At 42.7% G+C, this 24,604-nt stretch overlaps 1 protein-coding gene across 1 annotated transcript in view; it reads right to left on the bottom strand.

Annotated features, from left to right (window-relative positions):
- The window catches only part of LOC137641402 (G patch domain-containing protein 1-like), a 121,245-nt gene that overhangs the window by 50,430 nt on the left and 46,211 nt on the right, over positions 1-24,604 (bottom strand). The window contains exons 2-5 of the mRNA XM_068373925.1: positions 24,153-24,222; positions 23,504-23,654; positions 20,742-20,890; positions 17,740-17,876 (exon numbers count right to left, since the gene is read on the bottom strand). Of these exons, the coding sequence (XP_068230026.1) occupies positions 17,740-17,876; positions 20,742-20,890; positions 23,504-23,654; positions 24,153-24,222 (507 nt within the window). The remainder of the gene's footprint in view (positions 1-17,739; positions 17,877-20,741; positions 20,891-23,503; positions 23,655-24,152; positions 24,223-24,604) is intronic.

Consider the following 24,604-nt stretch of genomic DNA (forward strand, 5'->3'; position numbering starts at 1 on the left):
TGAATATTATACAGTACTTTAGAGGTAGTAGTTGTAAATTTAAAGAATTTTGAAAAAAAACGAAAAAGCAGAATTTTAATAGTAAAATTCATTATTTTGATATTTACTTCCATGTCACAGTGCTTCCATCTGTGAAGAAAATTGAGCTTTCATCATTTAAAAAGATGAAAAATTCTTTATATACCCTCTCCTCCAGGGTCACCCATTTAAGAGCCCCAACAGAAAGGAGTATCCCCTGAATGGAGCCGCCACAATCCCAGCCCCATCTCTTGGTCCTCATAATTTAAAGTCAAAAGGGAATTATACTATTACATAAACCAATTGAAGTGGGGAGGAGGAATATATTTATCATACCCTTAAAATTTAAACCCAACCCATCACCAATAATGTATACGTTCATAAAAATTTATTTTCAAATCTAACACAATACCCATTTCATTGCCTAGGACTTAATTGATGTAAAAATTAGACTAATGCAGAACAATATCACAAATTTTAAGTAATTTGTATTTTTCCTAGCATACTTACCAAGAACTACTTTCTTAGGAGTTACCTGGAATCTCCTCTCAACCGACCAGAGTTTTGTGTAGTCTACCCTACTTCTGTTTTCTGTGGGGACTAACCCAGGCGTAAGGAGAACGTGCCCTGAGGGTAGTCCTGAGCTAGGTCGGCGTTAGCTTGGGTCTCGCTCGTCAGTAAGTTCCTAGGATGGTACAAAAGGTTCTTCAAGGGCAGAAAGGCACTCGGGGAAGGTAGGGAGAGCCATTACCTGAAAGTAGTTCTCGGTAAGTATGTTAGGAAAAATACAAATTACTTAAAATTTGTGATTTGTTCCAACAGAGAGACTTACCTCGAACTACTTTCTTAGGAGACTTACACTTTAGGAGGTGGGAGTGTCTTCCTGAACTTCAGACCTAGCTAAGCGGACGTCTAGTAACCTATATGTGAACTAGGTTGTATAATATATCGGAAAACGAAAGGTAGGGCAAACTACACAAAGAGCTCATGTTAGTGTCTAAGTACTCACCCTTTAAAAAAATTCCATGATGCTGAGTCCTGTGACGAAGTTGTAGAGACGTGTCTTCTTTGGTTTGTATGTGTGGTTATCTCCGAGCAGGGATAGGAAAACGGGGACTAGGGTGAAAAGGAACGAACCTGTGTCTCTTGGTTTTGTTATCCGCGATCGTACCTGGGGCTTCACCGTTAAATCGCTTGGAGTGCGGAGATGACTGTCCCAATAGAAAAACCGTCTAAAGATCTCCTCGAGTAATCCTTGAGATAATGTGCTGTGAAGATCGACTGATTCGACCAGGTGCCTGCTCGAAGGATCTGGCCCACTGCCATGTTCCTCTCAAAAGCTAAAGACGTGCTTAGACCCCTAATGTCATGTGGCCTAGGAGTACCTGGCAGGGGCAGTCCCTCTTCATTATAGGCTCTGACAATAACCTGTCTCAAGCAAAAGGAGATGGTATTCTTAGATACCTGCTTCTTCGTAACACCCGTGGAGACGAAAAGATTTTTTATACCAGGCCGGAGGTGTGCAGTCCTCTCAAGGTACTTTCTAATGGCACGGACGGGGCAGAACTTCAAATCTTTTGGATTCCCTGTCTTAGGAATGGCTGGCATTGAAAATCCCTCGAACTTCGGATCCCAGACCGCTGGATTCTGAGTTTTTGCCACGAAAGAAGGGACAAACTTGAGGGAGATTTCTCTCCACCCCTTCGAATGAGAGATGTCGTAAGACAGCCCATGGATCTCTCCTACTCTCTTAGCAGAGGCCAAGGCCAACAAGAAGACCGTCTTGAGAGTGAGATCCCTGTCTACTATATCCTTCAGGGGTTCGAACGGGGGTCCACTTAACATTTTCAAAACCCTTGCCAAGTCCCACTGCGGCACCCTGGAGGTTTGGGGAGGGCAAGCTTGTTCGAAGCTCCTGATGAGCATAGAAATGTGCCTAGAGGAGCCCAGGTCGATGCCCTTCAGTAGGAAGACTTGGCCCAAGGCTGCACGTACCTCTTTGATAGCCGGAATTGACATGCCCACTTCGTCTGAGATGCACTAGAAAATCCGCGATATCTGGGACCGAAGCTTTGAGAGGCTTGATGTCCTTTGAGGTACACCATTTCGTAAAAGTGGCCCATTTTGCTTGGTAGACCGCTGCTAAAGACCGTCTCAGATAACGTGGCATCTTTTCTGCAGTTCCTGTTGAATATCCTTCCTTCCTCAGGAGCCGCTCGATAGTCTCCAGGCGTGAAGGCGTAGAGACTGAGGATTGTCGTGAAACCTTAGAAAGTGTGGCTGCTGTAGAAGATCTGGCCTGTCGGGTAAAGGCCACGGAGGAAGACATGCCAGGTCCTTTAGATCCGCGAACCACTCCCTCTCCGGCCACCAGGGCGCTACCAAAGTCATCTTTAAGTTTCGGGCCGCCCTTACTCTGTTGAGCACTTGCCTGATCAATGTGAAGGGGGGAAGAGCGTACACGTCGAGGTTGTCCCATTTGTGCTGAAAGGCATCTTCCAAGGCCGCCTTTGGGTCTGGGACAGGAGAACAAAACACGGGGAGTTGTGCGTTCAGCCTGGTTGCAAAGAGATCCATCACTGGCAATCCCCATTTTTGAATGATGAGTCTGGCTACTTCTGGGAGGAGGGACCACTCTGTTCCCACTATTTGTCCCATCCTGCTGAGACCGTCGGCTAGGACGTTCTTCTTGCCTGGAATGAACCTTGCTGAAATCACTATCTGGTTCGACTCTGCCCAATCCAGGATCTCCAGAGCGAGATCGCACAACTCCTTTGACTTTAGACCTCCGTGTTTCTTTACGTATGCGACTACTGTGGCGTTGTCGCACATCAACGCCACCGTGTTTCCCCTTAGAAGTTCGACGAACTGCAGGCAAGCTTTTTGGACTGCCTTCAACTCCAGGACGTTGATGTGTCGCCCTTTCTCCTCGTCCGTCCAGGTTCCTCTCGCCGTCTCGTTGAGGAGATGTGCTCCCCACCCCTCTTTGGAGGCGTCTGTGAACAGAAGCATCTCGGGAGGCTCGGTTGCGAAGGGCATCCCCTTGAGTGTATTCGACCGACACTGCCACCACTCCAGGGAGGGTATTGTGTCCGGCAGGACGGGGATTAATTTGTGGGGCGAGTCCACTTGGTTCCAGAAACCCTTCAGGTTCCATTGGATGCTCCTGAGCCTGAGCCTCCCTTGGGGAACAAGTTTCTCTAACGACACTAGATGTCCTATCAGCCTTTGCCAGTCCTTGGCTCTCCTGGGTTGTCCCGAAAGGAAAGGCAGGAGGATCCCTTCCAGGTTGTTCACCCGGTCCTCTGACGGAAAGGCCTTCACTAGTCAGGAGTCCAGTGTCATCCCCAAGTAGGTAATCCTGGTGGAGGGCGACAGATTCGATTTTTCTCGGTTGATCGTGATACCCAGATCCTTGCAGAATTGAAGCAGCCTTACACCTTGCTCTCTCAAAGCTCCCTCTGAGGAGGAAAGGAGCAACCAGTTGTCCAGGTACCGAATGAGGCGAATACCCCGCTCGTGAGCCCACACCGAAACTGTCGTGAAGACTCTCGTGAATACCTGGGGAGCTGTTGACAAGCAGAGAGTCTTGAACTGTAGGATCTGGGCACCCCACTTCACCCGGAGAAACTTCCTGCTTGAGGGGTGGACCGGGATTTGAAAGTATGCGTCCTTGAGGTCTATGGTCATCATGTAGTCCTTTTCCCTCAAGGACTGCAAGACCGACTTCGGGGTGTCCATTTTGAAGTCCGTCTTGCAAACAAACTTGTTGAGGGCTGACAGGTCTATCACCGGTCTCCATCCCCCTGTCGCCTTTTCTACCAGAAAAAGTCGGCTGTAGAAGCCTGGGCCCGGATGTAGGACCTCTTCAATAGCACCTTTCTCCAACATAGTGGACACTTCTTCCTGAAGGGCTGCCCTCTTCAATGGGTACTTGGGTGCCAGCCACTCCGCCAGGCTGGCTGGAATCAAAGGTGGAGGTTCCGTTAAGAACGGGAGTCTGTACCCTTCTTTCAGTACGGATACTGTCCAGGGCTCCGCACCGTGAGCCCTCCATGCTTGCCAATATTGTCTGAGGCATCCCCCAACCTGAGGCTTGGGCAGGAGTATGGGGCCTCCCACTCTATCTCCTCCTGGAGGAGCGGCCTGAACGCCCTCTCCTGGACGCTGTATATGCCGTCCTAAAAGAGGCAGACGCTGCTGGGGCTCCTCTACAGGGGGGCTGTGGTGGTTGAGCCCAAGAGGAAGATGGGGCGTCTCTCCTCGTCAGGCTAGGAGAGGCATGAGAAGTAGAGGATCCATCCGCCGTTGACCTCTTGTAGGCGGGTCTCCTCACGGGTTGAGGTCTGGGTGTGCTCACATCCTTCCTTTTTGAGACCTTTTCCATTAGCTCCTCCAGCTGTTTCAACGGAAACAGGGAGTCACCCCACACAGGTAGGCTCCTCAAAGCCCTTGCTTCCCTGTCAGGGATCTTCCGGGAAAGCTTGGCCAAGATAGTATCCCTTTTCCGAAGTACCCAGTTAGCTGACAGGGCAAGAGACTGATAAGTCAAGAATTTCAAGGTCTTTCCCCCGGAGATGATAAGTTCCTTCAGGAGGTCTTGTTGCGCCGGGTCCGTCAAGTCGTAGGTGGCTTGCACACCTACCAGAGTGGAGGCCCACCAGTCCAACCAGGAGGCGACGTGTACCAAATCTTTGGACATTTCTTCCATCATTGCAGCCTCCGACTGCGAAAAACAAATCGGGGCTGATGCGGCTCTGTCTTCTGGGGCACCCTGGCTCAATACTTCCAGGGAAGATTCTATTTTGCAGGCTCCCAGTCGCTGCCCTTCTGGGACATAAAACTTACTCTGGGACCTGAGTCCCTGTAGTAACTTTGAGGAGCTCTGTGACTTGGGGGCCTCGGCATTGCCCGCCACAATCTTGTCCACGTGGGCACGGCCCAGGACCAAATCCCTGGCCACAGGCAGCGCCAGGGAGGTTTTCAGCTGCACGGGGGCCTCCATCAGCCGACTTAGGCTGGACCGCCAGGAGTCCTCGTCGGCTGGAACAGGTTCTTCAATTCGGTGATGTCTGCGTATCGGGCCTATCACCCTAAGATATGCCGAGTCCTCGGTTGGGGAACCTTCCCTGTCGTCAGCAACACCCTCTGCCTGATTCCGAGGTGCCGGGTCAACGGGCACTCCCAACGGGCGTCGTGGCTCCGGCTCAACGAGCACCTCCCTGCGGTGGTAGCGGTCTGCTCCGACGGAAACCTCCACACTAGGCCCGGGTGTCGGGACGGGAATCGCCGTGTCGGCGAGGACTACCGTCCGTAAAATGTCTTTGGAGGACGAGGACGCGGTTTCCGTGGGCTGGCCCGATGGAGGAAGCCGTTCCTGTGAGTCCAAGGGCCGAGTCAGCTGTGCTGACCCGACCAGGCTGCCCGTCCGAAAGCACGGCTCCCCCCGCTGGGCGGGTTGAGCCGGAAGCTTCGCGGTCTTACGCCTGCCTGAAGAGGCCTTCTCGCTCTGTTCCTTGCGAGGGTCATACTTGTGGCTGGTCGAGGGCCTTCGTGGCGAATAATCCCTGGACCGGCGGCTTGGAGAACGCTGAAACTCGCTCCTGCGGGGAACGAAGACCCATTCACCATTGGCGGACCTACTCTTCCTGTACTTCCTCCTCGGTGACCTGGATCGTCTTCTACTATACCTTGAGCGGGATCTTGAGCGGGAACGCCTGCTCCTGGACCTCTCCCTCCGCCGCCGGCGCCTCCTCCTCGCTTCACCCTCTGAAGAGACCGAAGAGCCGCACTCCGAAGATCCCGACGATACAGCATAACCCGACCGACGGACGGGAGCGGGGGCCACAGAGGTCTTCGCGATCTGTTGAGCTCCAGAAGTCGAGGGTTGTAAAAACGAGTCCGGAACCGCCGTCAGAGGAGCTGGAAAGGAGGTCGGTCGCACTACGCTGGGGAACCAGGTATCTAGGCCATCTTCCATCCGTAACGGGGACCTACCTGGCATTTTCGGGAGCTTCCACCCGAAGGGCTCCCCTACCGTCGAGTCTAATCTCTCCTGGACGCTATCAGTTGCTGAAGTACCTGAAACACAGGCCCAAGACGCGGGCGAAGAGACAGGCACAGTGTTACTCCACATGGGGTCATCGGAGGAGACGTGCCCCCCAATCACAAGGGCAGAGTCTCCAAGACCCCCAGACACAGCACTATCAGGCCCCCCACTAGCCTGTGATGGCCCAGCAACCCCCACATCATGTAAATTAGACTCATGGGGAAGCGCCCTCGGCACTTTCCCTGCAACGGACTTACCTCGTCCCCTACCCTGGGTAGGGGAAGAAGAGACAGAAGCCCCGTCAGACCGTCCACCTGGTGACGGTAATGGCGAAGAGATGCTTGTCTTCCTGGGAGATCGTTTAGATGATTTCTTCTTCTTTGTGCTATAACGCACCCACTGGATTTCATTCCAGCTAACACACTCCGAGCACGTATCCGTCGGCGAACACACTCTGCCTCTACAGGAAGAGCAAAGGGAATGCGGGTCGACCTCCGGCTTGGAAAGGAACGCTCCACACGACTTCCCGGCTCTAGGCCCAGGACAACGGCGGGTCTGCTCCATCACAACACAACCACAAGATACAGGCACCGAGGGAATGAATAAGAAAATCACTTGGGAAACACAAGGGAAATAAGTGAACACGCGAGAACACAAGGGAGAGCACAGAGATACCACGCGGTAACCATGTGGGACACACGAGTCAGGACACAAAGGGTCGCAAGAGAATGGAGAGCGGCGTGATGGTATCACGACGCGACCACAGAACTTACTGACGAGCGAGACCCAAGCTAACGCCGACCTAGCTCAGGACTACCCTCAGGGCACGTTCTCCTTACGCCTGGGTTAGTCCCCACAGAAAACGGAAGTAGGGTAGACTACACAAAACTCTGGTCGGTTGAGAGGAGATTCCAGGTAATTCCTAAGAAAGTAGTTCGAGGTAAGTCTCTGTGTTGGAACAAACATTATTTCATTTGATGTGCACCTCATATTATGATTAATGCAGCTTTATAGAATGTCTATAATACCAATAACTACAAAAAATCTTAAGACATTGTAATTGAGTCAATATACATAACCTTGTACATACATTCAGAATTACAGTATGAAGAAATATGAAGTACAGTACTTTACATGCATTTGACACCACCAAATATAAGGTGTTACAACAGTCTAGTTTTTAATGACTTAGCAATACATAAATATTGTAGAGCTACCATTCAATAATAATCGAATATAATCGTAAGACATGGAATGCAAAATCATATGATACTGTTTAGATAAAAATCAATACTCAATCCGTCCCTAGAAATGTTATTTTGATAATAAAATAAATTTTTGAATATACTTACCCGGTGATTATAATAGCTGCAACTCTGTTGCTCGACAGAAAAACTCTACGGAAAAATTCGCCAGCGATCGCTACACAGGTAGGGGGTGTACTCAACAGCGCCATCTGTCGTTCAGATACCCATTACTCATTGTAAACAAAGAACTCAATTTTCTCCTCAGTCCACTGTGTCTCTATTGGGGAGGAAGGGAGGGTCCTTTAATTTATAATCACCGGGTAAGTATATTCAAAAATTTATTTTATTATCAAAATAACATTTTTCAATATTTAACTTAGCCGGTGATTATAATAGCTGATTCACACCCAGGGGGGTGGGTAGAGACCAGCAAAATATGTTTACATCATATGAGCTAAGAATTTTTATTTCATTTTAGAAGTTATCAAAATAACTAAACAAAATAAATAGGTACCTGGTAAGGAAGTCGACTTGAACAATTACTCTGCCTTTTTAAGTACGTCTTCCTTACGGAGCCTCGCGATCCTCTTAGGATGCTGAGCGACCCCTAGGAGCTGAAGTATCAAGGGTTGCAACCCATACAACAGGACCTCATCAAAACCTCTAATCTAGGCGCTTCTCAAGAAATGACTTTGACCACCCGCCAAATCAACTAGGATGCGAAAGGCTTCTTAGCCTTCCGGACAACCCAAAAACAACAATAAAAACATTTCAAGAGAAAGATTAAAAAGGTTATGGAATTAGGGAATTGTAGTGGTTGAGCCCTCACCCACTACTGCACTCGCTGCTACGAATGGTCCCAGAGTGTAGCAGTTCTCGTAAAGAGACTGGACATCCTTAAGATAAAAAGACGCGAACACTGACTTGCTTTTCCAATAGGTTGCGTCGATTATACTTCGCAGAGATCTATTTTGTTTAAAGGCCACGGAAGTTGCGACAGCTCTAACTTCGTGTGTCCTTACCTTCAGCAAAGCTTGGTCTTCCTCATTCAGATGGGAATGAGCTTCTCGTATTAACAGTCTGATAAAATAGGATAAAGCATTCTTTGACATAGGCAAAGATGGTTTCTTAACTGAACACCATAAAGCTTCAGACGGGCCTCGTAAAGGTTTAGTTCGTTTTAAATAGAACTTAAGAGCTCTTACAGGGCATAAGACTCTTTCTAGTTCATTTCCAACCATACGATAAGCCTGGAATATCGAACGATTTTGGCCAAGGTCGAGAAGGCAGCTCGTTTTTGGCTAGAAAACCAAGTTGTAGAGAACATGTAGCCGTTTCAGATAAGAATCCGATGTTCTTGCTGAAGGCATGAATCTCACTGACTCTTTTAGCTGTGGCTAAGCATACCAGGAAAAGAGTCTTTAAGGTGAGATCTTTCAGGGAGGCTGATTGTAGCAGCTCGAACCTGTCTGACATAAGGAATCTTAGTACCACGTCTAAATTCCAACCAGGTGTAACCAAACGACGCTCCTTCGTGGTCTCAAAAGACTTAAGGAGGTCCTGTAGATCTTTATTGTTGGAAAGATCTAAGCCTCTGTGACGGAAGACTGATGCCAACATGCTTCTGTAACCCTTGATAGTGGGAGCTGAAAGAGATCGTTCTTTCCTCAGATATAAGAGGAAGTCAGCTATTTGAGTTACAGAGGTACTGGTCGAGGATACGGATACTGACTTGCACCAGTTTCGGAAGATTTCCCACTTCGATTGGTAGACTCTAAGGGTGGATGTTCTCCTTGCTCTAGCAATCGCTCTGGCTGCCTCCTTCGAAAAGCCTCTAGCTCTCGAGAGTCTTTCGATAGTCTGAAGGCAGTCAGACGAAGAGCGTGGAGGCCTTGGTGTACCTTCTTTACGTGTGGCTGACGTAGAAGGTCCACCCTTAGGGGAAGTGTTCTGGGAACGTCTACTAGCCATCGAAGTACCTCGGTGAACCATTCTCTCGCGGGCCAGAGGGGAGCAACTAGCGTCAACCTTGTCCCTTCGTGAGAGGCGAACTTCTGCAGTACCTTGTTGACAATCTTGAATGGAGGGAATGCATATAGATCTAGATGTGACCAATCTAGGAGAAAGGCATCTATATGAACTGCTGCTGGGTCCGGGATTGGTGAGCAAAATATTGGGAGCCTCTTGGTCATCGAGGTTGCGAAGAGATCTATGGTTGGCTGGCCCCAGGTGGCCCAAAGTCTCTTGCATACATCCTTGTGGAGGGTCCATTCTGTTGGAATTATTTGTCCCTTCCGACTGAGACAATCTGCCATGACATTCAAGTTGCCTTGGATGAACCTCGTTACTAGTGATATGTTTAGACCTTTTGACCAGGTGAGGAGGTCCCTTACGATCTCGTACAACGTCAGAGAGTAGGTCCCTCCTTGCTTGGAGATGTACGCCAAAGCCGTGGTGTTGTCCGAGTTCACCTCCACCACTTTGCCTTGAAGGAGAGACCTGAAGCTTTTCCAGGCCAGACGTACTGCCAGTAGCTCCTTGCAGTTGAAATGCATTGTCCTTTGACTCGAGTTCCATATTCCCGAGCATTCCCGACCGTCTAATGTCGCACCCCAGCCTACGTCCGATGCGTCCGAGAAGAGAACGTGGTTGGGAGTCTGAACAGCCAGGGGAAGACCCTCTCTTAGGTTGATATTGTCCTTTCACCAAGTCAGACAAGACTTTATCTTTTCGGAAACCGGGATCGAGACCGCTTCTAGCGTCTTGTCCTTTTTCCAGTGAAAAGCTAGATGGTATTGAAGAGGACGGAGGTGTAGTCTTCCTAGTGACACAAATTGATCCACGGATGACAGTGTCCCTACCAGACTCATCCACAGCCTGACTGAGCAGCGTTCCTTCTTCAGCATCTTCTGGATGGATAGCAGGGCTGGGGGCTGATCGTCTTGTTGTTCAGCAACGTCCTCATCAGAGGGTTCCTCATCTGAAACTGATGAGAAAACGGCAACGGAGTGGGCAACGGAGTGGGCAACGTCTGGCTCGCTGAATCCGGTCGCACTGGTGGATGCGTGACGGAGCCGGACGCAATACCATGGAACTGCTGCACAGTCTGTGAACTGTCAACAACCATGGGTGCGCGAGGAAGCACAGCGTCAACCCGAGACTGTCTAGACCATCTGGGTTGTGCAGTCAACACCCTACCGGGTTGCTGAGGTTGACGCACTGCGTCAAAACAAGTCACCTCTGCTGGTTGTTGAACGTCCTGAACGTCAACAACCACCTCCGAGCGTCGCTTAATGTCAACGTGCGGCTGGCAACCCACACTGGGTCGCATCGGTGGAGGAATCACCTCAACTGGCAGACGCGAGTAGGTTACCTCAGCGTCAACAGGGCGCACAACCGACCAGTTGGAAGGTTGTTGGCCAGAAGGTTCTTCTCCGCATTTAAGTCCTCTATCAAGGACGCAAGCTTGGACTGCATGTCTTGCAGCAAAGCCCATTTAGGGTCTACGGGAGCAGGTGTGGCAACAGACGGGGTTAGCGACTGAGGCGGAACCGTTTACCATCCCTGAAAGCCTTGTTATGCGTGACATAATAGTACAGCAAAACTTCAAAGGCTCGACAACAGCTGTGAAGTTGACCTGTAAACAACTTGGAGCGTCTCCTGGCTAGGCGCCAGGGAGAGTCTACCAGAATTGAGAAGTCTATCTGGGCAGAGGCATGAACTCCCAAGCCGAGAACTTCTCTCGTGTCATATCAGACTCTCGCTCTATAAACCAGTTTAAAAGAAGGGAAAGCAAAGGCTGTATCCCCCAAACTCCTCCTGGTGAAAAACCAGTCGCCTAGCCAACGTAACGCTCTCTAGGAGAGCGAGAGAGCACTAGCTTAAAAACAACGGCTTCGAAGTAGCTAGGCCTAGTGTAAGCTCTGACGTTTAGGCAAACGAGGAGCAGCAGTTACAAAAAGATCCGGACGAAGATCCTTAAAAAATCATCATGATTTAATTAAAGTCCATAGGAGGCTAAGCAGCTTTAGGCTCCTCTCCATCTGACAGAGTCCTCAAGGGAATATCAGTAGGAGGGAGAACAGCAACTTCCTCATCTACAGGAACCTTGTCCGATAAAAGCTGAGTCTCTCACTGGTGCATTAGTAGCGGACCAGAACGCAACGTCATGTAACTGCTTGACAGTCTGTGAACTGTCAACAACTGAACTGTCAACCACAACAGGTGCGTGAGGACGCACAGCGTCCACTCGAGACTGTTTTGACTGCCTAGACTGAGCAGTCAAAACGACTCTAGAATGCGGAGGTTGACGCACAGCGTCAAAACAAGTCAACTCCGATTGTTAGTGAACGTCTTGAACGTCAACAGGAGCATCAGCCAGTGGCCTAACGTCCAAATGCGGCTGAAAAACCACACGAGACCGCATCGAGTGTGGTTCTAAACAACCTGACTGACGTGACTAAGCTACGCCAACGTCAACAGTAAGCACAAAGGAACGTTAGGTTGGCTGAAAGCCAGGATATCGATGAGATAAACGGCTAGACTCAACGGACTAATCGGCAGAATAGTCTTCCATAAGGGAGGCAAGCATATACTGCATGTTTTGCCATACAACCCCTTAAGGATCAACGGAAATGGTTGTGGTAATAGACGAGGGTAACGTCTGTGACCGCAACACTTTGCCTACAAAAAAAGACTCTCGGAGTCTGTGTTACGCTTTTGTTAGGCGGCGAGCAGTTATCCGATGACTGCATAGGGTCAGAGCTGTCCTAATGGCTGTAACCAGGACGCTGGACCTGTCCTGAAAGGACTGACTTTCGCTTAAGGGCTTCGAAACCTTGTGACAGGTTTCTTATGCGAAAAGCCTACGGATGGCGAGGAGAAACAACGTCTCTCTCGTCTTATGGTAGGGGAGATCTTGGTAAGATACACCCGATACCATAGAGGGAAAACGTCTGTTCGTTGGTCAAGGCCTCTCGAACCCATAAGTCGTTTGACATTACTTCTCCCCTGGGCTTGGGATCTTGTAAGAGGTCCCGGACTAGGTGAACGACAGGCACGAACAGACGAACCCTCGGACGCAACACTGTAACACTTTGCGCCTCGGACGCAACACTGTAACACTTTGCGCATATCACTTTATCACTTCGATTTTCTGTTTTGCACTTATTTCTACCTGAAACACGCAATTCTACCCTTCATAAAAGGTAGTAATTGCGAAATTAGTTGTATAATGCAAGCTCATAATACCAGCAAAAAACAGAAAACATATTTTAAGATAAAAAGAAAAATCAGTGGCTGGGAAAGAGACTAAACACTAGTTCATATAACTATGTTTTCAATCTCTCACCGCACATAGCCTGGGGACGAGAATAAAAACCTAAAAACGTTTTATCCTTCCTCCCCGTACAGCGACTAGGGACGTGAGTAACACGAGAACAACGTTACACGCTTGAACGGAACGTTTTCTCTCCTCTCTCTCCCTCCGTCTCTATCTCTCTCTCTCTTTCTCTCTTGATTTCGCACCTAAGAGAAGAGCCCAATTATATATCGTCAAAAAAACATGTTATTTGACTAAAGGAAAAAACTGAAAGGTTTTTCAAATAAAAAGTTCCTTTAAATTAGAATTTAAAACATTTAAGCTAAGAAAGAATGAACAAAACGTCAGAATCGATTTACTCTTACTGCAAAGTGAAACCGTGATACACTCTCTCTCTATCGTAACGATAGAGCGCATGTTGAACGTCCTGAACGTCAACAACTGCGTAGCATAAAAAACTAAACGTTAGTTCATCTTTGAAAACAGTACGAAGACTATCAAAGAAATTCTTTCATAAAATATTACATTTAAAAAGTTTTAAATCCTTAGCTCTTAAAAAGCTAAAGACGATATAAAGGGCTCAACGTTAATTAACTTCGGTTTCCAAGTTAGGACCGCCTACAGTGAACCCTCGCTACTTCGCGGTTCGACCATCGCGGATTCACCACTTCGCGGATTTTTTCCATAACCCATATATATACAGTAATATATATATATATATGTATGCATGTATTTATGTATATATGTAGGTATGTATATGTGTATACATATAAATATATATATATATATATACACACACACACACACATATATATATATATATATATATATATATATATATATATATATATATATATATATATATATATATATATATATATATCTAAAGTAGGAAGATGTGATGTAGTTCTAAGGGAAAAGTATGGGAAATATGTCTGGGTAATAAGCAAAGCTCTACCTCCAGTTTATTTCTTCATTATGATCAGAGATAAATGTAAACAAAACATTGGTTGCCATTTTTTATCGTGCTTTTTAGCGTGTTTAGGAAATGCATGATATAAAATCACCTTTAATATTTGTGCCTGTTTTAGTTTAGGGTACTGTAGTACATGCATTAAGTGTTCTGTACATTAACCCTGGATAGGTACGATGGGTCGTTTGCGACCCCGTGTCAAAAAAAAACAGGTTTTTCTCACGTGACTGATTTTGTGGGTGATCGACCTGCAGGAGGTGTCTCCCCTACACGCTCTAGTAGTGTCCAGATGTGCATTGCTGTAGCTGTACTCCTTCCCCGATTTCTGAGACGCGTCGGGGTCGAGCGCGACCGAGTTTACCCTTCTAAGGTAGTTTGCATAATTATCAAAGTTATTACGTATTATGAAATTGTCGTAGAATGGTGCAACTTGTATAGGTTATCAGTTGTGGAAAGTCTTGGTGGATTGTTTGGCTACCATGTGCATGATTTTTTTTTTTTTGTTAAAATGTCGTTCATCACCACGAGGACCATTTTACCGCGAGTGCCCCTTTTTCATTTTTTTTTCATTTTTTTTGCCAAGTCATTTTTCCGTAAGATATTGCCAAATAGGGTCGTAAAACTTTTGCTTGTTTAGTGTTGGAAAGTGTGTCTAGATGATCTGGCTACCCATGCAGATACGACGTAGTTATTGGTATATTGGGTATTTAACTGCGGTTACCAATTTCTGTTTTTTTTCAATATTTGTAAAAATTACTACGTAGTAAGGAATTGCCGTATATTATTCATTTTTTTTTCATGTTTATGTGTTAGAAAGTGTGCCTTGATGGTTGGGCTAACACGTGCATGTCTTTTTTTTTATCTGAGATGCCGTATATTAGAATGTCGGGCATTTTACCGCGAGTGTCCCTTTTTAATTTTTTTTCATTTTTTTGCCAAGTCATTTTTCCGTAAGATATTGCGAAATAGTATCGTAAAACTTTTGCTTTTTTAGTGTTGGAAAGTGTGTCTAGATGATCTGGCTACCCATGCGTGATTTTGTTTTTGTCAGATACGACGTAGTTATTGGTATATTGGGTATTTAACTGCGGTTGCCAATTTCTGTTATTTTTCAATATTTGTAAAAATTTACTACGTAGTAAGGAATTGCCGTATATTATTGATTCTTTTTTCATGTTTATGTGTTAGAAAGTGTGCCTTGATGGTTGGGCTAACACGTGCATGTCTTTTTTTTTTTATCTGAGATGCCGTATATTAGAATGTTGGGCATTTTTCCGCGAGTGCCCCTTTTTATTTGTTTTGCATTTTTTTGCTTAGTCATGTTACCGTAAGGAATTGGCAAGTAGTGTCGCAAAACTTATATTTTTATAGTGTTGGAAAGTGTTTCTAGATGATCTGGCTACCCATGCCTATTTTTTTTTTAGCCAGATATGGCGTATATATAAGTATGTGTTCGATTTTCCTGTGATTGCCATTTTTTCGTTTTTTCCCATTTCTTTCAAAATTACTACGTACTAAGGAACTATCACAGAGTAATATTTCATTTATATGTTTATTTGTCGGAAAATGTGCCTTGATGGTTTGCCTAGCACGTGGCTGAAATTTTTTTTTTTCTGAAATGCCGTATATTAGAATGGCCATTTTTCCACGAGTGCCCCTTTTTATTTGTTTTGCATTTTTTTGCTTAGTCATGTTACCGTAAGGAATTGGCAAGTAGTGTCGCAAAACTTATAATTTTATAGTGTTGGAAAGTGTTTCTAGATGATCTGGCTACCCAAGCCTATCTTCTTTTTTTAGCCAGATATGGCATATATATAGGTATGTGTTCGATTTTCCTGTGATTGCCATTTTTTCGTTTTTTCCCATTTCTTTCAAAATTACTACGTACTAAGGAACTATCACAGAGTAATTATTCATTTAGATGTTTATTTGTCGGAAAATGTGCCTTGATGGTTTGCCTAGCACGTGGCTGAATTTTTTTTTTCTGAAATGCCGTATATTAGAATGTTAGCCATTTTTCCGCGAGTGCCCCTTTTTATTTGTTTTGCATTTTTTTGCTTAGTCATGTTACCGTAAGGAATTGGCAAGTAGTCGCAAAACTTATATTTCTATAGTGTTGGAAAGTGTTTCTAGATGATCTGGCTACCCATGCCTATCTTTTTTTTAGCCAGATATGGCGTATATATAGGTATGTGTTCGATTTTCCGGTGATTGCCATTTTTTCGTTTTTTCCCAATTCTTTCAAAATTACTACGTACTAAGGAACTATCACAGAGTAATGATTCCTCTAGATGTTTATTTGTCGGAAAATTTTGTTTACTTTTTTTTTTATTGAATATCATCAAATTTTTTTAGCTAAAATATTATATTGTTTCACATTTTTTTTTTTTTTCGATTTTATTTCCCTTCAAAAAAATTTTTTTGGGTCAGAATTTTAATTTTATAGTCGTAAAATAATCGACAATTATCCAGCAACCCACCATACAATTTTTATGCATATCCAATAATAATTAGATTAGTAAATAACACCTTGAAATTGACATACCCTTCCTACATTTCAAGTGGCAGATTAGGGAGTCTGAGTCAGTGTGGTTGGCGGCCATTTTGTGGACATATCCGAAGCGTAAGCTGCCCTATCTCTATATATTTTTGTTCCCTATAGAATTTGTGATATTTTGGTATATTTTTACCTGCATAAATATCATATTATATATTAAATATATGTATTTTTTTACGAAATTTCTAAGTACTCAAAAAATTACCTTTAGATATGGCCCCTGATATAAATGTAATTTACAAAATAATGAAGATTTTTTTACATATTTCTATTTTAGGATAACATATGTTTATTCCCTAAAAAAATTAGCCACTTCCTATTTCATTTGGGTACCCAAAAAAATTCATGAAATTTGGACAAATTTTTTTGGCCAAAAAAAGTTACCCTTTTTTTCTCATTTCAGATCTTCACCTCCATGGGTCTGACTTCATCCAAAATACATCAAGATGTGTCCTAAACATTCAAGAATCAATTCCTAAAAGGATTTGTGTATATATGTATAAACTTTTTTTTTATGAATTTTTATGTCAGGTCTTTTTTTTTTCTACTTAATTTTTTAAAATATTTATAATAAATAGTTTTTCTGCAGATGAGTAGTATTTATTTTTACAGTTGTTTTAAGCATTCATTGAAGTTTTTTTTTGGCAAAAGAAAAAAGGAGGTTACTGCAAAAACTGATTTTTCAAGAATTTTTTTTGGCGTCGGGGTCGTTCGCGTCCGAGTATACCCTTAAAGGGGTGTCCGAGGAGCGTACCTATCCAGGGTTAAAGGGTAGTTTGTTAACAGTACTACTTACAAGGGAAGGTTTTAAAAGTCTGAATATACATGTTGAATGAATAGGTAAATAGGGTGTCACTACTTCGCGGATTTTCACCTATCGCGGCCGCGACTGGAACCTATCTACCGCGATAAACGAGGGTTCACTGTACTCTCAGGAAAGGTCTAAATAAACAAAGCATTAAAATTTATTTTTATATGTTTATAAAAAATGGAAAGTTAATCGAAGAGGCCTAATAAAGGCGGAGAGATATAAAATATAGGAAAATCTATAACGTGATAAGATAATTACTAAAAGCCTAAACACACTTCCGTCTAAGGGAAGGGTCGGCCATTTAAAAGTGAAAGAAAGTCCATACTCTCTTTGTCACCATAATTAAATCTATCCAAAACGAGTTCAAGTTTTAAGATGAAGATAAAACACCTGCATAGCGAAAGCTCAAAACTAGAATAGTGTACTTCACCAAATAGTTGTGAAAACAAATCCAGTTAGCAACAGCGAATTAGTAGGTCTTGCCGGTAGCCCGACAGAGAGAAAATTGAGTTCTTTGTTTACAATGAGTAATGGGTATCTGAACGACAGATGGCGCTGTTGAGTACACCCCCTACCTGTGTAGCGATCGCTGGCGAATTTTTCCGTAGAGTTTTTCTGTCGAGCAACAGAGTTGCAGCTATTATAATCACCGGCTAAGTTAAATATTGAAAAATTAAGGTTCTGAAATAATCTTGAAAATTACTGTACTGAGCAACAAAAATCACCAGATTCTGATAACTACTGACATAAATAAAGTTCCTTACCTTGGGGAAGCTGGCAACCATAAATTCTCTTCGTCTCTTCCAGTGCTAATTTCTTCTGAGTAAGTTTAACTCTTGGTCCAATGCCTTGACCTGGCTTCCAACCAAGTTTACGCAGCAACTTCATACCCATCGTTTCTCTAAAAGAAATGTTTTTGTAACAATGAGAACCATGTATGGTATACCTTACACAATGACAGCTATATGGATAAAAACATAAGTACAAAGAGACAAGTTAATACCAGTCTGGTCAGGTATTCATGTACTCTGCACCCTTTTCTTGAATGCCGGGACTCTTTGTCCTACCACTTCCACATTTAATATATTTCTGGCTAATTCTCTAACTAACTGTTCATCATTGCTTCTCATTATATGCTTAAACCATTTCAATCTTTATTAAGATTTCAGACTACTGCAATTCGCAACCACTGCACATCACACCTACAATTTTCTCACAAGTTATTACTAACTTCCAACTGCATTTTGACCATGAATCTTAGAAATCAACAGACATCTCAAAATCATTTCTTTGCTAGTGGTCTGTCTCTGCTCCATAGAGTAGTACAATATATGCTTCATATATGGCCAAAAGAGGAAAAGTCTAAGACCCTCAGCCTGAAGACTTGGCTAAAGGCTGAGTGATAGCCTTATACTCATAGAGCTGAGACTGATAACAGCTTCTCTCAGCTATTTAACATAAAAGGATCAGCAAGTACTTGCAGAGAGGCTCCGATCAGAGAATAATCCTTTCTACAATTCCAACAGCAGATGACCCACTTCACATGGTAGAAAGCTGCAGAGGACCTTTGTAGGTATTCAGACATCTCCTGTGCTATGCCAAGCAAAAAAAGCAAAAAGCCTTCCACTTGGAGGTAATGCTGGATAGTCTCCATTAGTGAAGTGCAAGACTCCACCAAGAAGAGTGGGCCATCAGGGTAGTTCTCTCGGCACTTCGATAAGGAGCATCAACAGATCTGGATATCATTTAGCATGCAACCACCTGGGATTCACCAGGGTCACTCTCAGACTTATGTCCTCAACATTCTGTTGATGACAACTGTAAATCAAGCATAAGAAAGGAAAGGCATTACCAAGAGTATTAAAATGTATCCTCAAATGACATCCAAAGATCTAGAATAGGAGAGTAGAACACCAGGAGTTTCCTTATTAGCTACAGTATGTGGCAAACAAATCTATGTGGCAAAGGATCCTTTCCTCAAAGGGAAGATGTAGAGACCACTCCGACCCTACAACCAGCCCCTAGCGATTAAGCATCTCTGGAATTTGGAATTGAGTGAAACTCTCCTGGTGAAGCTTATGTTGTTCAGCCGTCAGGAAAGATCGTCCCATACCTCCTGCTCCACTGGAACAAAATAAGATGGGAGATCATTGGATGCTGAAGAGAGACACTTGGGACACCAATGAAGTAATTGCTGGTGGAGATACCCATGTGCAAGGAATTTCTCTGAGGAAAGATCTTCCAGAAGACATCGTCCCAGCCAAGCCAGGAGTTCTCGCTTAAACAAGAACAGTAGTGATGGTCTCATGGAAAGACACTCCCTAATGCTATGTCTATAAGCATACCCAGGTACTTCATCCTTTGCTTGAGCATGAGACTTGACTTTTGCAAATTTATCAATCCCCAGATTGTGACAAGAGAAGAGTAGTCCATCTCAATCCTGAAGCAACTGCCACTCGAAAGAGGCTAGGAGCAGTCCATCATCAAAACACATCATGAGACATATCCCATTCAAGTTAGCCCAAGTTGAGACCAGTGAACACTTGGGGAATGGTGGACAGTCTAAAGCATAAGGCTTTGAACTGGTACACTACTCTATAGAGGACTAGGCAAAGGTACTTTCTGTTGGACTGATGGACGTGTATCTGAAGTTATGCGTCTTTCAGATCCAACAAAAGCCTGAAGTCTTTCTCTCTGATGGCAGCATACGTTACTTGCCATCTCCATGCTGAAAGAAGTTTGAGGTTAACGACTGGTCTCCAGTCACCAGTCAAATTCTCCACCAAGAAGAGCCAACTGTAGAACAACGGAGAACCAACTCAAATGACTTTGAGCACATTCTTTTCCTCTGAGCTGATACAGAAGTATCACACTACCTTTAACATGTTTTATTTGCATGTAGTCACTCATAAGCATTTTGATGTGTTTTAATTAGGTCACTTGCTGTGAAGGGACATATGCTGTCTACAGAAAGGGAGACTTAGTTCTCTTCCTGTGTCATCATCATGATCACCTTCCCTCATCTTATTTGTACATTTAACGCATGGCTGTGTATATTGTTTTATGCCTCATGTTACGAGCGGGTGTTTACCCTTCTTTCTTCATCCTTCCAAGGAGTACAAATTGCTATTTTACATTCTAAGGAATACAAAATTCTATTTACCAATAGGATTTTGCTCTTTTTATGGAGAGCTAACTTCTAATCTTATTGTCTTCTTTCCCCTTTGATCTTATGAAATCTATGCTTTGCCTTTTACCATCAGCCTTCCTAAATATTAATTCTGATAATAACAGATTAATGGGATTCCAATGAACAACCAATATTGTTATAACCTAAAACATTTTTTTCATACACACATTATATTAATAGTCTGAGTATACTCTGTCCTTCTTCATATTCTTTTCAGTCACCAGGTAAATTGAATTGAATTGAATATATAATTTAGGCCTTAATCCAAGCACTGGGGTATCAAAGGCCATTCAGTGTTGTATAAAGCAAATTAATCAACCATACCCACTCTCTCACATTTTGTATCTTTTTAACTTCTAAAACTAATCACACAACTTTCATACAATAATATCTAAATACAAAATAAAGAGGGATTAAAAGTATTAAAAAAATATATTAATAAAATTATTTAAATCTCGATATAAACCAATACTCTGTAGCAAAGAAAATGATAACTGTTGGATTTACATGAATAACATGTTTGTATTATAAAAGCATTGTTTTTTAGATAACAATTTCTTACTAGATTGTACGTACTTATTAGGTCTCAAAATTTCTTCTAAAACCGGTATGCCTGGAATTGGTCCATACGGGTCAACAACTCTCTTTCTCTTCCTCTGTTCACTGTCATCAAAACTAGATGTTGCTTGGATCCCTTCAGGTGCTATACCATGAGAAGCTAAATCCTGAAAAAATGGAAAGTTTAAAATATGTAAATCTGTCTACATTAATATCAGTGAGAAATTTGTAATGATCTAAAAGATATACATTACAATAAAAGTATTTGTTCTTTGTTCAATTTTTAATAATCCCTTTTCTATCATAATTTATAAGTTCATATAATTTTTCGTTTACATTACCAGCATCTAAAGAATGATAAAGAATATCAATAGAGCACTATAATCTAATAAACTACAACTAATGTATTAAGTTTTAAAATGCCACTAAAATCAGCTCTGTACTATTTTAAGAAAATTAAATTAAGCAACTGAAGAAAAATATCTAAGAGACCATAATTTGTGAGAAAGCAAGTGATCCGGGAGGGGGGGATATGATTTGACAGGGGTACAAAGTCTCATAGGGTTAAGAAGCTTTATTGTTAAACTGGTAGACGTAGTGGTGATTTAACAAAGGGATGATAAGAAGAATTAGTATACTTTTGTTGGGTATTTCACATAGATGAACCTAACAATATAAAGACCAAGTTTAACATATGAAAAGACAACTGCTCCCAGATCAATTATTAGAAATTTGTTGAGACTTGCTGAGAAATAATAAAGTAATTATGTTGGAGAAAAATTAATTTTACCTCCCTCTAGCAAAGTCTGGATTTCAAAAGATACCACAGATTTGTCTGTATTGTTCAGATACAATAGGAGGGGAAACGGAAAGAATCAAAGAGGAGGAAGTGACAATTGAGGCAGCTGATATCCCTCAAAAATGACAGTGAGAACCCAAGATACCACATACAGAAGTTCCCAACTTTTTACAAAGCAAGTAAACTTGCCTCCAAATAAAAATGAATGAATGAATGATTGATAATTATCTGGCATCATATCTTCAATGCCACTGATGCATATTTCAGTAAAACTGATGGAAAACTATCAACTAAAAAAAATAATAAATAAACAAACTATAAATAAATATCTGATATATGAAATTTTTAAAATGTCCCGCTTCTGATATAAACCTAAAAAGGCAATTACATGTAGTATCAAATAAAACATCTCCAAGATTCTGGTGAGGATGTACCTGCCATCCCCACCACAAGCATGAGAGAGGAATCAATTTCCAGAGATCCCCAAGACTGGGATATTCAATCAAAATCTAACAGTCAAAGGGACTACACAATCGTTACAGGATGGATGTTATCCGCCTTTCATTAAGAACTTGTGTGTTAAACAAGTGAGCTCAATACACAGTTGGCCACCATTGAAAGAAAAGTGGTGTCACAGGGAGCTCTATCCCTGTACTATGGCTGGCCTTACTGGACTTCTTTGACATCTTTCTCTTATTCTTTTTCATCTTAGAAGGAGAATCAGAATAAGAATTGGAGGACAAAGAGAAGGAGAAATAATAGGCTGCATGCTTCTTCCTCTTCCTGGCTGTCGCTCCTGGTTCTGCAAGCAGAGCAGTCAAAGTCTGAGTGACTATCAATGACAATGGGCCTAGCAGGGGAAGAAACCACAAAGGTTGCTCCAAAGGGAGCTACAAAACTGAGGCATAATGTCACAGGGGAAGGGGTAGGCACACTCGCAAAGCCCAGCAACCCCGACACTAGCGGGACTAGAAGCACAACCACAGCCACAGAGGCTGAAGCAGCCTCGGACATTCTGGCAAAAGGGTAAAAGTGAAGAACACAGGGGAAGGGGTGGGAATAACTGGGGCTAGATTAGGGATTAGGGTATCCCTGGACACAGGGGTAACACTTACCTCATCTTTAGGTTAAGGTTTAAAATATGACAGGTTATTTCAGAATTGCTGCCTTAATTTGAAGACTCACTGGCCTTCTGAGATTTCACACAAAAAAGCTAAATGAATTAGGAGCTTTGAAACTCATCAATATTAAAGCTTAATTCATTGAGTGCTTAGTCTTCTCTGGATTTCCCCTTGATCTAAAAGCAAGTTCCTTTGTGCCTCAAACTTTAATTTGGCAGCAACAACAGAAACATAGTCTTCCATGAGAAGAAGAGTGAGGCCTTCACACTCCTCACAATGGTTATTTAAATGACAATACTGTCCCTGACATGAGACAAAGGGAATGGAGATCATGTTTGTCCAGATATAAATCCATATACCAATCTACATAGTAGTTACTTACAAATTCAGATGTATGCATCTCTAAATGCAATAAAAACCATAAATCAAAATAATCTGGAGGTATGAGGTGTCAACGAAGTCAAAACAAGACTAAAAAGACAAAGGATCTGTGGCTTAGTAAGCTCTTGGTCGTTGCCATTAACTGTTAGATTGTCTCATTACTTTACTAGAGGCATATAGTAATTCAACAGTATTATAAAGAAAGAAAATAGGAAACTTTCAGTTTTACGAATAAATGTTAATAAAACCAAGCTTCCAGAGAGAGACAATATGAACATCAGGAGAGGTTCAAAGAAATGATACACTGTGTATCCACGAACAGCCTTACAACAAAAGTCTTCTTAATTGTTTGAAGACTTAACTTTAAAAACAAAAAGATTCATGGAGTATCAAAATTTTCACAAACCTGCAGATATTTTTTCTTTTTATGAACATACAGTAGTAACAACTAGAGATATAAAAACAAAACAAATATTAACCTCATCATCCATGAAATCTTGAGGTCGTGAGTTTTTTGCTTCTGCTCGCTGTACCCTGGAGGATACAAATGTTGAGGGAGCCCATCCTTCTTTGGTTCCAACTGAGTTGAAGTACCCAGCTGAAAAGCCACCAGTAAAAGCTCCATGGAACCTGGATTATGGGAAAGAAAGTTTGGATTTAAAAAATCACAAAAAGCTATTCAAGTACCGTATTCAAACCATTTTCCTGTATTAATTGAAGTATTGTAAGTAACCTTAAATTCATTAATCCAATCAACAATGACAAAACATGGACAATGACTCAGACACTGAACATTGCTCACATTTTCCACAAAAATTATCTGAAATTTATTGCAAAGGCTTAAAAAAAATCAAAAGCGTTTCACAAAATTCTAACATTTGTACCCCATAATTTTGAATTGCAAATAATGTAATATATGATATGGGAAGATGAATAACTCTTCAAACTTATACTGCTGTATAATGAAAACATAGAAGGGATCTATTATATCCAAATACAGTACTCTACTTTCTAAGGTAAGGTTACTGACTGGTTCTGAAACTGTATGTGATGAAATTATAGATGATATCTTCATTGAATCCTGAAAGGATTGATAATAAAATCTATGCAAAATGTAAAATAACCTACCTCCTTCTTCCTTGTTGGTCACAAACAACCTGATCTTCAATTCGAGGAGCTTTTGCCTGCCGAACATTATCTGCAAATCCATAATCAAATATGTTATTTCTATAATAAAATAAATTTTTGAATATACTTACCCGGTGATTATATAAGCTGCAGCTCTGCTGCTCGACAGAAAACTCTACGTTAAAAATCCGCCAGCGATCGCTATGCAGGTAGGGGGTGTACTTCAACAGCGCCATCTGTCGTGCAGGTACTCAGTACTCAATGTAAACAAAGAACTCAATTTTCTCCTCGGTCCACTGCGTCTCTATTGGGGAGGAAGGGAGGGTCCTTTAATATATAATCACCGGGTAAGTATATTCAAAAATTTATTTTATTATAAAAATAACATTTTTCAATATTTAACTTAGCCGGTGATTATATAAGCTGATTCACACCCAGGGGGGTGGGTAGAG

The sequence above is a fragment of the Palaemon carinicauda genome, chromosome 5 (genome assembly GCF_036898095.1).
Source record: "Palaemon carinicauda isolate YSFRI2023 chromosome 5, ASM3689809v2, whole genome shotgun sequence".
Taxonomy (NCBI): Eukaryota; Metazoa; Arthropoda; class Malacostraca; order Decapoda; family Palaemonidae; genus Palaemon; species Palaemon carinicauda.